The 16,054-nt window shown below is 35.3% G+C and overlaps 1 protein-coding gene across 1 annotated transcript in view; it reads right to left on the reverse strand.

Moving 5' to 3' along the window:
* Positions 1-16,054, reverse strand: part of LOC150086853 (dnaJ homolog subfamily C member 2) — a 451,294-nt gene that overhangs the window by 176,771 nt on the left and 258,469 nt on the right. The window contains exon 7 of the mRNA XM_090371629.1: positions 15,340-15,405. Coding sequence (XP_090227755.1) covers positions 15,340-15,405 — 66 coding nt within the window. The remainder of the gene's footprint in view (positions 1-15,339; positions 15,406-16,054) is intronic.

Here is a 16,054-nt window from a genome sequence, read left to right on the forward strand (position 1 = left end):
TTCACAGAGAAGATCTCGTATCTAAAAGTTTGCCCGTGGATCTGAATTCCACATTACATGATGTTATCAAGATGGTGAATTTAATAAAATTTCAAGCCATTAAAATTCACGCCTGCTTTCAGCTTTGTGTGAAGAGATGGGATCAGAATACCACTCTCTGCTATTTCATACTCAAGTACATTGGTTGTCCAAAGGAAGAATTTAATAAGAGTTTATGAGCTGAGAGAAGGGTTGAAAATTCTTTTGTGAATAATTCTTACTTTGCAGATTTAATGAAAGACAGCTATTGGCTCCAAAAGCTAGTTTACTTAACTGATATTTATGAGCATCTGAATGACCTAAATTGAAAATTGCAAGGATCACACGAAAACATACTAACGTGAATGGACAAAGTTTAGGGTTTAAACAAACAGTTCAACTTAGGAAAAATGAGATTAAACACGGATCACTAATGAGGTTTAATTGTTGTTATAATTTAAATCCTAAAGAAGAATGATTGGGATTAGTAGAGCAACATTTGTGTTTGCTTGAGGAAAAATTTCATCACTATTTTACAATAGTTGATGTAAAAAAATCTGATTGGATTTGAAATAGGTTCGCATTATCCCTATAAATTCCATCATTACATTTATCAATGAAAGAAAAAGATCTGTTAGATTTAAGAAATTATGGCAACCTTCAAATACAATTTAAAGAAACCGAGTTATCCAAATTTTGGTTAATGGTCAGAAAGCAGTTTCCTTCAATTCTTGAAAAAAACATTTGACACTCTTCTTCCATCTGCTACCACCTCTATTTGTGCAAACAAAGTTTCTCATCTATGCTGACTATCAAGAATTCGAAGAGATCATCATTAAAAAGTCTGGATCAGGAGTTACATGTAGCCATTTCAAAAATAAAACCTGATATAAAAATATTATATTCACAGAAGCATTAAAAAGATTTTATTTTGAAGTTTTGTATGAATTTAGCATTAAATATTTAATAGCTTCTATCATAGTAGTAGGTGGCATGTGATGCAAGAAAGCAAGTGTATGAGCTTATGCAGCATCAGCCAAAAAAAAAAAAAAAAAAAAAATCACACCATTCCCCCCAAATGCCTATCCAGTTCCTCCTTAAATTTATTCAACCTATCAACTTCCACAATGACAGATGGAAGTTTGTTCCAGCAATTAACCACCCGCTGGCTAAAGGCAGATTTCCGCACATCTATTCTACATCTGTTCTTAATTTGAATTTATGCCCCCTTAGGTTCGTAATCTGAACAAGAAGAAATATCCCATCAGAATTCAGCATACTCAATCCATTCAAGGCCTTATACACCTCAATCAGATCACCACACAGGTGTCGTTGTGGAAGTTGATAGGTTGAATAAATTTAAGGAGGAACTGTATAGGGATTTGGGGGGAATGGTGTGATTTTTTTTTTTTTTTTTTTTTTCCAGCCACTGCAATTTGCAGAACTTAAGCCTTTCTTGGTAAGAGGATCCCTTCATTCCCCTCACCAATCTTGTTGCCTTTCTCTGTACAAGCTCAAGTAAATCTACATCCTTCCTAAAATGAGGCCTCCAGACCTGTACGCAGTACTCAAGGCGTGGCCTGACCACTGGATTATACAGAGGGACAATCACCTCCTTTTCCCTGCTAGCAAAATTCCTATATATCATTGACAAAACCCCATGACCTGCCCTGGCAGCCTGTCTGCATTGCTCAGAAAACTTCATATCTGACTGCACAATTACACCCAGGTCTTTTTCATTTTCTACCACCTTAAGTATAGTACCACACAGTTGGTACGTTTCTCTGGGGTTACTTTTACCCATATGCAGTACTTTGCATTTGTCAAGGTTAAACTTCAGTTGCCACTTCTTAGCCCATCTGCCTAAATTATCTAGATCCTGTTGCAGTAGCACACTGCCATTATTGTCATTAACAACCCTGCCAACCTTTGTATCATCTGCAAACTTCGATATTAAGCCTGATATACCTTCATCAATATCATTGATAAATATACAAAACAACAGTGGATCCAAAACCGCACCATGTGGGACTCCACTAATAACATTAGTCCACGAAGAGCAGCACCCGTTGATTGCCACCCTCTGTCTTCTCCCACTTAACCATCATTTTATCCATTGTAGCAACTTACCCTTAATACCATTCTGCTCCAATTTGTACAATAGTCTTCAATGCGCAACAGTGTCAAAATGTCAAAAGCTTCCCTGAAATCCAAATATATGATATCAAAATTATTTTTTGCATCCAGTTCCTTTTTAACATCATAATATCCTATCAAATTTGTCAGACAAGACTTTCCCTTAACAAACCCATGCTGTGTCTGAATTATTGCTGCAGTCTTGTCTAGATGATCCTGCAATGCATCCTTAACCAGTGACTCCATTATTTTACCCGGAACAGAAGTTAAACTAACTGGTCTGTAATTACTCGTGTCACCCTTTGATCCCCCTTTGTGAATTGGGGATACATTTGCACATCTCCAGTCCGTGGGAAACTCCCCTGAGTTCAATGATGCACTCATAATTATGGCTAAGGGTTTGCTTAGTTGCTTTGCTGTCTCCTTTAATATAACTGGATAGATCCCATCCACCCCAGGTGCTTTTCTTATGTTTAACTTCAACAATTTCTCCTCCACTTTGCTCTCAGTTGTTACAAAATCATTAAGTATCCTGCTACAATTTGATAACCTTCTGCCATTTTCAAACCTTAATAATTCCTCATGTGTGAATGTAGATGCAAAATACTCATTCAGTTTGTTTGCTATCTGAGCAGGATCATCAACAGTCGAACCAATCAGATTCATCCCCTTCCTTTTAGAGTTTATATAAGTAAAGAAATCCTTGCTGTTTTTCTTAGCATATTTTGCCAAGGATTTCTTGTAATCTGCCTTCGCCTGCCTAACCTCTTTTGTGACCTGATTACAGACTAGCTTATATCTGCCATAGGCTTCTGAGTCGCTTGATAATTTATATGCATCCCATGCATTTTTCTTCTTTGTTACGAGACTCATTAGTTCATTAGATAACCATTTTGGCCTAAACCTTGAACAATATTTCTTAATAGGTGTGTAACGTTTAGTAGCATCCACGATTAATTCCTTGAATGCTTCCCACTTAGAATTTATTGTTGGTAACATCATCAGTTGATCCCATTGTACAGAATTTAAAAACTGTCGGAGACCACTGTACTCAACCTTACAGAAGCAAAAACCCTTTCCTTTACCCCTGATGGTAATTAAAACTTTAAGTAAATCCCACATCAGTACACTGTGATCACTGCCACCTAGAGGTTCCTTTATCTGCAAATTCTTAATACACGAATGATTACTGCATATAACCAGATCTTGGCGCCTCCGTAGCCAGGTGGGAAGGAGCAGCAGTGCGTAGCACACGCTTCTTGATTAGACCGGGGTTCGAGCCCGTCACCACCAAATACGGAGGATGCGGAAAGGTCAGGGAATGACCACCGCATATCCTGGAGCAATATGGCCTTAGTTGCTAATGCTCCTAAAAACCAAACAACAACATAACCAGATCAAGAGTATTACTTTCTCTGGTTGCCTCTCGAACATGCTGCTGCAGAAAACAATCATCCAATAAATCCACAAATGTCTGACTAGTGTATGAGTGACCAACCCACAAGTTCCAGTCAATATCTGGAAAGTTAAAATCCCCCATTATAAGACATTCCGATTTACTAGCCCACTCTATTTCTCTGTACAATTGTTCATTGTACTCATTCAAGTCATTAGGCCTATAACACACTCCTACTCTTATTTTTGCTTTCGCAGTGCTTATGTCACACCAAACTGACTCAACAGTGCACTGTTCATCTATATCAACTGGATGCACTTCTTTTGATTTTATGTTTTTCTTAATTAACAGCATAACACATCCTCCCTTTCTATCCTTTCTGTACACATTGTACTCCCCAAATTCCAGTTCAGCATTCCTTATATCTGTGTGACACCATGTCTCTGCTATCCCAACAATATCTGCCTTTGATGTCTTGACCCACACTTCAAATTCATCAAATTTATCGAGCCCGTCACCACCAAATACGGAGGATGCGGAAAGGTCAGGGAATGACCACCGCACATCCCCGGAGCAATATGGCCTTAGTTGCTAATGCTCCTAAAAAAACCAAATAACAACAACAACAACATCAAATTTATTTATTATACTTCTAGCATTGGTATACATGCAAGCATACATGCTCCTATTCCTAGTTACCCTAACACATCCCATATACCCACCTATTTCAGGATGACTGCCATCCGTCCCTGAAACCCCCAACACCCCTCCCTCCAAGTCGCTACTTATTCTAATAGAAGTTGTGCAAGAATCACCTTCACCTCTGCCTACGGCTTCTGCTAATCTATCCCCCCAACCTATCAGTTATCCGACCCACCTAACACTGCCTCGATAGCATCAGCAAATATTCTTGCACCCTTTCTATTTAAGTGTATCCCATCCCTGTAGAAGCAGTCTCTCCTGTTAACAAGTACAGTCGAGGCTGAAAAAAATTCTATCCCTTGAGCCTTGCACAATCTTTCCAGGGGCGAATTGATCGACAAGGCTCTCATCATATACTCCCTTCTATTGTGTCTGGGTATAATTGCGGACACTTTCAAATTCAACCCTAATTACTGGTTTTTGTTCAACAGTGACCTGTACTTGTTAAGTAATTCTGCTGGTCTCCTACTCTTAATATCATTAGTGCCAACGTGTACAACTATACCACCTTTTGTGCCCTTAAAAGACGATATCCGCTCTACAACATCATCAACCTTTCCCCTGGCAGACATACCCTGGTCCTGTTCCACCTATCCTTTTTACAAAGCATGTTCTCCGTTTCCCTGACAATAGAGTCAACAACTACTAGTTCCTGTGGGACCAGCGCATTCTGCCTTGCTGGTTGTCGCTGTGTTGCGTGATTACCAAGTGCAAGCTCTGGCGTTGACGTGGGCAGCTGAGAGCCTGATGGGCCCCTCAATTTTGATCTTTCGAGGGCATCCACCCTGTCCTTCAAACTCTCATATAGGCCCATAACAACGCTGAGTTGTCGTCTGATTTCCTTACACTCCTTGCATCGCACACACACAAAGACATCCCCCATGGCAATATCATGTTCCGTTCCAGAGAGTTCGGCAAACATTTCACAAGTTGCACATTTTTTTTGGCTGTGATGCGTTGGAGAATCGGCCCCCTCAGTTCTCCCCCGAGTCACAGCACACCTGCCACTTTGTGCCCGTTGCTTTGCTGCTCTAGTTTGGGGCATGACCGTACAGGTGACTTCTGCTTAACGCTGACAATTCGTTCCCGAAAAACAGAGCCCTAAGTGAATCAGCGCCATATCCCTGTAATGTAACATATGTATAGTCAGTCCTCGTATAACACGTGTTTATACTACACGAATTTGATCACACCCGATTTATAAATAGGGGAACGATATCGTATATAACACAAACCGAATTCGCTTATCCACGATTTGCCTTTGTGTTTACAAGAAACGGCAGTCGAACGTGGAATCACCCCAACTGAACACAACATAGGAATGAAGAGAAGATTCGGAAAATGTAGAGTATTTTTTTTATATATCAGTGAAGGGGGGAAACACATTTCACCATAATAATGTAAAAACCCACACAATTCCAGCTATCGGTATTATCGCAAATGCAATTAGATCGAGTTTACTACCAGTTTATAACAGATTCCACTAGAAGAAACGCAACTGGAAATTGTTTATATTGTTTTATGGTAGTTACCCTATGTGAGCTAGTGAGGTGTTAATACTGTGCCTCTGCCTTTACAGTGTTGTTTATTGTTGCTACACGTGCGCAGCTTTGTTCATGTGTATCAAGCATGCCTCTTCATTTTGTAATTGTGCTTTATTCCCTAAAAATGAGTAAAATTCTTAAAAGGTGTGAAGAGGAGCATTATCAATACACAGAGGCGGACTGGATCATAAATTCTTACCCGAGAAAATTTGTAGCGGCCTCATACTAGCGTTTATGGCCAAAATCACACTGGCCTCGGCCCACCAGGGAAATACGAAAATATGAAACGCTTTGAGCGAAATGAAAGCCCATATGATATTGCACGTGCTACAGGCTTAAATGAGGCAACGCCGAGAATTAGAAAGAATGCAGAGTAAATAAAAACTTTGATAGCATGAACAACTCAAAGTGTAATTAAAATCTATTGGATCAAGACACAAAGAATTGGAAGAGATAGAACGGCTATCATCTGTTTGGATAGAAAATCAAACAAAGAACAAATTTGCTTACAATAGAAGCAAAAGCATTAGCAATATTTTATTATGTAATAGTCGTAATAAAATACGTAAGTATTTTATTACGATTATTTATTGTGTTTGGTAATGTTTTGGTTACAAATGTGTGTTCACTCTTGGGTTGTCGGCACCCAACCCTATTTTTCCCATAGGGCCTGTTGTTTATATTGCCCGATATTTCATTGCACAAAGGTTTCTAGGAACACAACTATCGTGCTATATGAGGACTGACTGTATTTGTGAATATTAATTATATTCTCCATTACACACGCATATAATTATGTGGTAAGTAGCTACATTACGTACCAACTAAAATTCATGAATTTATTAATCCGATGGCCCTGGGCTGTCAAGTTTTCGTAACTTTGGTCGATTTTGGGTTGTACTTTGGCCATCTTCCTACTAAACTAAAAGAGGTTTTACTTTAAAATCCCCACAGCATTACCACCCTACAATAAAGTCAACCGATCCTTTGCTGCTTTTGAAGCCTGACATTTTTTTTTTTCTCTTCTTCTTCTTCTTCTTCTTCTTTCAATATGAAACTTCTTTTAGGCATTTGTTTCCAAAAAAGTCCTGTTTCATCTATGTTAAAAACTTTTTGAGAAGTTCAACACCACTCTTCAATAATTTTTAGCAGTTCTTTTTTGAAAGTTTCGGCTCCTTCTTGATCTGCACTTGCGCTTTCTCCCTGGATTTTAAATCTATCTTACCAGCCCTTACTAACTTTAAATGGTTCCACATTTTTTTTTAAAGGTGAGCTTTCTTCAGATTATCATATAGGCTAATTGCTTTTTCTTTAATATTTAACTTAACGGAATTTTGCGTTGGATATTATCTTCAATAAAATTATTTACAAGTCTCTCCATTTCAATTATATTAGCCAGCCTAGTTGCTTGCAGTGGAACAGCTATCTTTCCTGCTGCTAAAATTAATTCTTTATTTTTTATAATTGTTCTTACAGTTGAACCTGCCAGTCCTAAATTATTGCACACATCCACTTGTCGTTGAACGCAATCGATTCGCTTCAAAACATATAATTTAATTTTCAAATTCAATATTTTTCTTACTTTAGTAGGCTTCATACTGCATCCAGATGTTGTTCCTTTTTAATTCTTATCCACCATTATTAATCTTCAAAAATGTAACTGCGTTGCATTAATTGTGATAAAGAGGTTTTTACTTTAAAATCCCTACTTTAAAATCCCCGCAGCATTACCACCCTACAATAAAGTCAACCGATCCTTCGCCGCTTTTGAAGCTTGACATGTTTTTTTTTTTTTTTTTCTTCTTCCGATATGAAACTTCTTTTAGGCATTTGTTTACAATGTTCGAGTAAACTGTCCATTACGGACGATGTCTAACACTGTACCGAGTGATGACTAGACTTCGGATAAATGTATATAACGCAAATATTACAAGCAATACTTGATCATTTTTTAAAATGTTGATCGTAACAAATCACCATAGTGCAATTAAATTAGTGTGGGGAAAAAATTTCACTGAGTGTGGAAAAATTTCACAAGTCAGCGTGAGAAACTTTGCTTTTCATTTTCAAGCTATCGAGTACATCAGATGAAACGTTTTCATTAAACATGCCACAAATTCAATCTGTATGGGGGTAAAAGAGCGTTAAAGTGAGTTGTGACAGCATTATGGCAAATCAGAGTAGAGGGAACCGCATTATAACGAGGGCCTGCTGTATTTATATCAGGGTCGGTTGTATTTATATTAGGGTCAGTGTATTTATATAAGAGCCATTTTTGAGCTAATAAAAAAAAAAAAGAATTTGAAGAGCTGCAAGCTCAGCTCAAGCTGGGATGGGGGAGGGATTTTTTACGAAAAGGAATAGAGTGGGAACATGTTTTATTCAAAAAATATATTTTTGAAATATTATTTATTAATACTGAAACAACGTAACAAACATTCAATTAGGTATGAATTAATGTCACTTTTGCTGTTGAACTTCTTGAGTGAGTCTCTCAACATTAGTATGTCTTAATTTTCATCTTTAATCATGCTAAGAGACTTGCATTGTTCAGACAGTTTCTTAATTTATTTTTAACATACAGTAGTTAATGCTTCAAAAATATTTGCTCACAAAAATAAGTCACTAGTCGTACTTGTGGGCTAAAAGTTAAAGAACCAACAGTTACACGTTCAAAGAGCTGGAGGCTGCTGACCCCTGATTTATATACTACTTTTCTTATCATAATTATATATATATAATATAACGCAAATGAAATAAATTTTTCATTTATAGTCCCTTATAGAAACCCCAAAATCTGCCCTAGTTTATTTCTGTGTGCCGTACAAAAATTATAATTTTCCAAATGTGCCGTGGCACGAAAAAGGTTGGGAAGCACCTCTCTATCACACTGATATTCAATTTCTGCTGCATACCTATTCTAAAGATATTTTTGTGGGCACTGTTCTTTTGGATTAGCATCTTTAATTCCACCTCTTCCTTCTACTTCATTCTCTAGCAACGTTCCTTTGTCTAGATTTTCTGAAAACTACAACCTCAAAATTCCAAGTCCAATGTCAACAAGTATCACGTCTAACATACAACTTACACTGGCACATTTTTTATGGTAACCCCATATGCCATGGGGTTATCATAAAAAAAAATAATAATAATAATAAGAACCTATGATTGTAAGGAAGGAAGAAGGAAAGTAAGAAAGAAGAGTTTTTATGGACTAGGCAGTAGTGCACGACCCCCAGAGGTGTCGCAGGATAAATTAAAGAGGTTGTAGAAATTTTTAAATAAATTTTATTTTTTTGTGTACATAAAAGCTAAAAACCTGTTGTTAAAATTACTTTTTCAATACTGTAGGTGTAAAGACCTTGCTACTCAAACTAAGTCTGAGATACAAATGAACCCTACTGCCTACCATTAGGAATACACCTTAATTTGTTCACTGGCTATGGACAAACAAAAAGCAGCTGACTAGTGCAACTTCTCAGTATGTATTAATACTTCTCACTACTACTCAATTAATTCCTTATGGTAATCCCTTTAGCTCTTAATTCGTGCTTCCTACAGCACAAATTCTCAAATTGCCTATGTACTGTATTGCCTAAAGGCCAGAAGTGCGAATGAGCGATAGCAAAAGATATACAGCAAGTGTGTTGCACACAAGCTTTATTCTGCTTCGTAATTCAGTGCATTCTCCTTGCTGCAATAAAAATTATTTCAATTATGCATGGAGAAGCAGCAATGATTTAAAAACCATTTCTCTGTCCAGAGACAGTCTCGCAGTGTATCACAATTATCAGACAACATAAAATTCAATTTATTAAATCGATTGAGTGAAGTCCAATTTTTGCAATACAGTTATATGAATCCACAAACAGATATTTCACACCTTGCTCAACATAGTGTATATTTTGGATACTGCTACGAGGGATATTTTGGAGAATTTTCTATTTTGCAAAGCTTTGGAAGGAAGAATGACAAGCGAGAAGATTTTTGATGTTATAAATAATTTTCTTTCAAACAATTGATCTAACGTGGAGAAACTTGTGTTGCAATTTTTACTGATGGTGCGGCTCATTAACAGGAGAAAATAAAGGTTTAAAAGGTAAAGTAAAGGAAATTGATCCAAATAGTTTTTAATCATTGCATTATACATAGGGAAGTATTAGTAGCGAAGGAAATGCAAAGTGATTTGCATGAAGTTTTGAAAGTGTGATCAACTGAAAGTAGATTTTTCACTATACAGTATTTTGTAATAAAATGGAATCCGCTTATGAAACGCTTCTTTTATATATACGAAAGTGGACTGGTTGTCCAGTGGTAAAGTGTTGTGACATCTTTTTGGCCTCAAACATGGTTTTATTGTTTTTATCAGATACAGATCAGAACCTTGCTCAATTACCACTATGACTATTTCTTAAGCAATTTCTAAGTCTAGGGAGCAAGAATGAAACTACTTGAGTATAGAAGCCATGACTGTTGGTATAACTAGTTAATCAGAAATAATTTGCTTTAAAAGTGTCTTAGATAAGTTATGTTTGTGTATCTCTCTCTCTCTCTCTCTCTCTCTCTCATTACTATGTGACTGACAGTCCTGTTGTTTAGTTGTATAACTTAATGTTTAAGGTCCCTATAAAGTTAACAGTGTAATGATTCTCTAAATGTTTGATAATCAGGTAGTATTTCTAGTTGTATATATATACAGTGAAACTTCTCCTAACGGACACCTTTCTACAACAGACATTTTCAAATTCCCCCACTCACCTCCATTGGTTTTAACGTGTTTGCAGCTTCTGTCTAGCTGACATTCTCTGTAACGGACGCGGACAGGCAATCTGCACTGTTTCGTTTAGATTAGCACTTAATTTGATCTCCCCATAATGGACTGCGGGAGAGCTCACGGTCCTTTTTCTAGGAACTTTTCTTCCACGTATTGCTTCAATCGTGTGTTTATTTTCTATTTCTGATTCTCTGAATTTTATCAAGGTTTACGTCACGGTTCTAAACCCTTTTTCAAGAATTTTAAGGCACGTGTAAAACTTCTGATGAATTCGGTGTGTGCGGGGGGAATACGGTCGGCCTTTCGTCTTTTCGGTTTCAGTTTTCGGTTTTGTTCAGTGTCGTGTGAAGTGCACAATGTCTTCTTGTAAACATTTAACTTTAAAAGATAAAGTCGAACTCATTAATGCGTATGATCGGCAAAAAAAATAGTGTTCACAATCTCGCTGCAAAATTCAAAATTGGGAAGACGCAGGTAAGCGACATCCTAAAGAAAAAAAATGAACTGCTCAAACAATTTTGGCAACACGGAAATGATAAAGTTCAAACATCATTCCTGAAAATTGTTGGACTTCAAATTTGTCGCGCACGTGCTAAAAAAATTCCCATTAATGGGCCTATTATTAGGGAAAAGGCTTTGGAGGTTGCGAAATCTATGGGAACAAATGAGTTCAAAGCTTCTGTGAGATGGCTAGACAAGTTCAAAACTCGGCATAAAATTTCTTGGAAAACCGTAAGTGGTGAAGGTGGATCTGTTGATACTGGGGTTGTAACAGAGTGGACCGTCAAATAGGAAGATTTATGTCGTGATTTTGAAGCTAAGGATATTTACAACTGTGACGAAACAGGGTTGTTTTTTTAAAGCTCTTCTTGAAAAAACAATGAGTCTTAAAAACGAAAAGTGCCAGGGCGGAAAAATTTCTAAGGAACCCTTGACTGTACTATTGTGTACAAATATGCTGGGAGACTTTGAACAACATCTTGTTATAGGAAAACCACAAAATCCTCGTTGTTTCAAGGGCATAAAGTTGAATCTTTTGAATGTTGACTGGAAGTCTAATAAAAAAGCGTGGATGACACGAGATATCATGAGCGAATGGATAAGTCACTTTAACCAAAACATGATTCGTCAAAACAGAAAAATTATTCTTTTCATGGATAATGCTGCATCTCACCCGCACATTGAATTGTCCAATATTCAAATAATTTTTCTGCCACCAAACACACTGCAGAGTGTCAGCTCTTGGATCAAGGGATAATAAAAAATTTTAAACTTCACTACAGAAAACATGTTTTAAGACATCTCATTGCAAACATGAATGATGTAACATGTGCGAGTGAATTTGCAAAGAAAATCAGCATCCTAGATGCGATTCAATGGATTTCCTCTTCAGTAAACGCAATTAGAAAACAAACTGTCGTGAACTGTTTTGTAAAGTCTGGCTTCTCAAACGCAAAAATTGAACTTGTGAACAGCAATGTGGAGCACCAAGAAAAACAAGAACTTCAACATCTATTGATAATGTACGATACTTCCGCTGCAAGTGACCCTGGCTACAAAGATATAGACTCAAACGTCACTACAGAAGATGGTGCTCTAGATATCAACGACATTATCATCGATATTTTTCAAGAAGTTCCTCATGAGAATGAAGAAATGGTAGGAGGTCATTCTGTCAAAGAACATATTAATGACGAACCACCGATGAAAATAGAAGAAGCGCTCATACAAATCAATCGTTTAAAAATGTTTTTCACCACTGAAAAAGATACTGAAGGACTTTCGATGGTTTCTTCACTCCAAACAAATGTTGAAAACAAAATTATCAGCCGGAAGAAGGTGCAGAAGAAAATAAGTGATTACTGCATGTATTTTTCTTAAAATAAAGTCATAATATGCATAGCACAATTGTATGTATATTATTTACAAAAATATTGTGCAAAATCTGTATATAATTTAATTTAATTTTACATTAAATGTTTAACGATTTTCTTTATCTCTTGTGTATGTAATTATATATTATTTACAAAAATATTGTGCAAAATCTGTATATATTTTAATTTAATTTTACATTAAACATTTAACGATTTTTCTTTCTTTCTTTTTTTTTTTTTCTCCCTCAGACTTCTTGTTAGCAGACACCTCTCTCTAACAGACACATTTTCGTTCCCCGTGGTTGTCCGTTAAAGGGAAGTTTCACTGTATATATATATATATATATATATATATATATATATATATATATATGTTTATAATTATATTAGTGATAAAAAAAGAAAAGAAAGTTAAAACGACAGTAACTGTAACTAATATTTATGGGTCAATGCAGTTGCAAGCAATCATGCAATACACCCATAATGTCTATAAAATATTATAAAATATTAAGGATATTAAGGAAAAATATTAAGGATCAATCAAATAATAATACTATCATGGACTTAAGAAAATGCAAAAAAAAAAAAAAAAAATATTGCTTTTTCGGTAAAAAGCAATAATTTTTTTTGCGTTTTCTTAAGTCCCTGAGAATATTATTAATTGATTGATCCTTAATATTTTATAATATTATATATATATATATCTATTCTTGCTATTATCAGTTACATTACAATGATTAAGATAGATATTGCTTTGGCCAACTTGAGTATAACAGTTATTTCTAGTTTCTAGCTCTTAATTGTTAATACTCTGTCTGAACAGTTTTTCTTCTTAGATATGATTTCTAGAGACTTCATTCATGGGATATTGCTGTATTTATTATGGATATTAATACTATATTAATATTTAAGGATATGAACAGTAAAGCTTATCACTTCTTGTTTTTGTAAAAGTAAAGTAACCCCCCCCACCTTCATGTGCAAGGTATAAAAATGTGGTGTAGTTTAGGTTGTTATTTATTATAGCAAATGTAACATAGTGATACTTTCACAGTTACATCTTTAGTGACTTTGGTAAAATAGGGTGTATACTACTATCTCATGTTGATTAGCTATTTTTGATTTAAATACAGGTAGTTTTCGACTTTATGAGTTAATTTGTTTCTAGTGCGCGATCGTAAAGCAAAAACTCGTAAAGTGAGAATTTATTTCCCATAGACATAATGTTAAAAATAGGGGTTACGTTATCAACAATTCGGCACCTCCGAAGCCAGGTGGGCAGGAGCAGCAGTGCGCAGCACACGCTTCTTGATTAGACTGCGGTTCAAGCCCATGACCAACAAATACGGAGGATGTAGAAAGGTCAGGGAATGACCACTGCATATTCCTGGAGCAATATGGCCTTAGTTGAAATGCTCCTAAAAACCAAATAACAACAACATCAACAATGAAATTAGTTAGCTAATTAGTTTATGTTTAAACAATAATTGATTTTTCCAAAGAAATGAAAATGTAGCCTGTAAAATCAAGCAAATTATAATAATAGAGAAATTATTTACAACTTACAAAAGTTAAAGAATGTTTATTCTTCATCATCATCGACTAAATGCACATTCGTTGATCAAGCATTACTGGCTCGGCTCGGCACTCGTTGGTTTCTTGCACAAGGAGTAATCTTCTTAAGAAATGCTTCAAGAAGTGTTTATTTCCAAGATAATCTTCTGTTTTCTTTATAAATTTCAATAGTATGCATAAGCATTTTTTAATGGGACACACAAATTGCAACTAACACGATTTGCACGGAGTAACAAGTTTGCAAAACTTAAAAAAAAAAAAAAAAAAGGAATGAGGAGAAGATTCTGAAAATTTAGTTATATTTTTTAACCAATTGAAGATTTCAGTAAAGGGCAAACACATTTCACCATAATAACATAACAACCCACACAATTACAGCCATCGGCATTTTCGCAAATGCAATAACATCGAGTTTACCACCCGTTTATAATTGCTTGCAGTAACAAAAAAACTGAATAAACTGGAAAGTGCAAATTGTTTTTATTGTTTTATGGTCGCGACTTCCAGAAATGTGCTTTAGAAAAATATCACAAAGCAGTTCAAAATTGGTTCTTATAACATATAACAATGAAAGTGTAGTGCGTTTAATGATTTGAATTGGTAACTAATAAATTTACACTATAAAAACGATGTTTTAGGGAGTTATATAGTGAAAATTTGAACTTCCGAGATCGTGGAATGAATTACCAAAAAAACAACGTGTTATTGGGTTCACATTACAATATTTTCATGATACGATGGTAACGGATTAATATCGTAAAGCGAGGTTCACTGTATTGTATAGCTACGCACGTGGTTTGAAATGTGATATTTTTGAATGTTTAACACAAAATTTAAAAAAAAAAAAAAAAACTCGTAAACCGGGAACTGCCTGTATTTCTTCTACAGTCAATCGCACTCCCACCTCCAAAGGAATGCACTTAATTAAAAAAATCTCCTATCCCATAAACACCACTGTTTATAAAGGGCTATTCACTAAATAACATTCATATCAGTATCCTCAGATGGATCTCAAACAAATGTGAATAAGTAGTGTTTAAAGAAATTAATATATTAATGAAAAAAAAAAACAAAACAAAACAAAAAATAATATTATGAAAACAAGCAAAAACTAAAATTAATTCCTTAAAGGTCAACTATTTTTTTACATAACTGTACAACTAGCTGAAAAATATAAAATGCACCACAGGATACAAAATGGTAATGTTTTAGCAACTGAATTAGTACCTTAAGCATAGGGAATTAAAGTTATTCAATATAAAAAATAAATTAAAATAGGATGGTTAATAAATAAACATCTTTTTTTGAAAAACAGCTCACTTTTCTCCTTTCTCCTTTTCTTCTTCATCTAAATATGAGAATTCTCGCCAAGAATCAAAGTCATACCTAAGATGAATTTATTACAAAATAGTATGTGTGAAACATATTTTATAAAATTTTAATAAATTTGTACTAATTTGTACTAACCTTTACTAATTATTTTAAATGATATTCCTTTGTGGGCTAAAAATATCAACTATAAAAGTTAAAGCTAATTTTATTCTGTTAAAAATTTTACACCAACAAAAATGAGAATCGATACCAGTCCCTTGGTGATAAAACACCTCTACTCACTACTTGTATCAATGTAAAATGAATTGTGACCACAGGTTATTTATATAATATTAATAAACATATTAGGATGATATTAAGGTAGGATTACAATGATCCCATTCTCCACTCGTAATTAGAACCTGCTCAAGTTAACTCCAGTTCTTTATCCCTGAGGTATATCACCAATATTCTTCTAGTGATGAAACTAAGGATTCTACTTCGGAATCTAAAATGTGCTGATGGAGCTGATATCTATATGGTTCTCACTTATCAAACATCTTAAATCACTGCAAGATTCAGTTATGCAACAACCAGATCAACAGCTTATGCCTTCACACTAGTGGGACAGTTTGTAAATCCTCAAATGTGAAAGGTCTAAAAACACTATGCCTAAACCCAATAAGGAGTGACATACACACATCACAGAGTAATGGTCGAACTG

Source organism: Mastigoproctus giganteus, chromosome 4, assembly GCF_048544385.1.
Source record: "Mastigoproctus giganteus isolate SK-2022 chromosome 4, ASM4854438v1, whole genome shotgun sequence".
Classification (NCBI taxonomy): Eukaryota; Metazoa; Arthropoda; class Arachnida; order Uropygi; family Thelyphonidae; genus Mastigoproctus; species Mastigoproctus giganteus.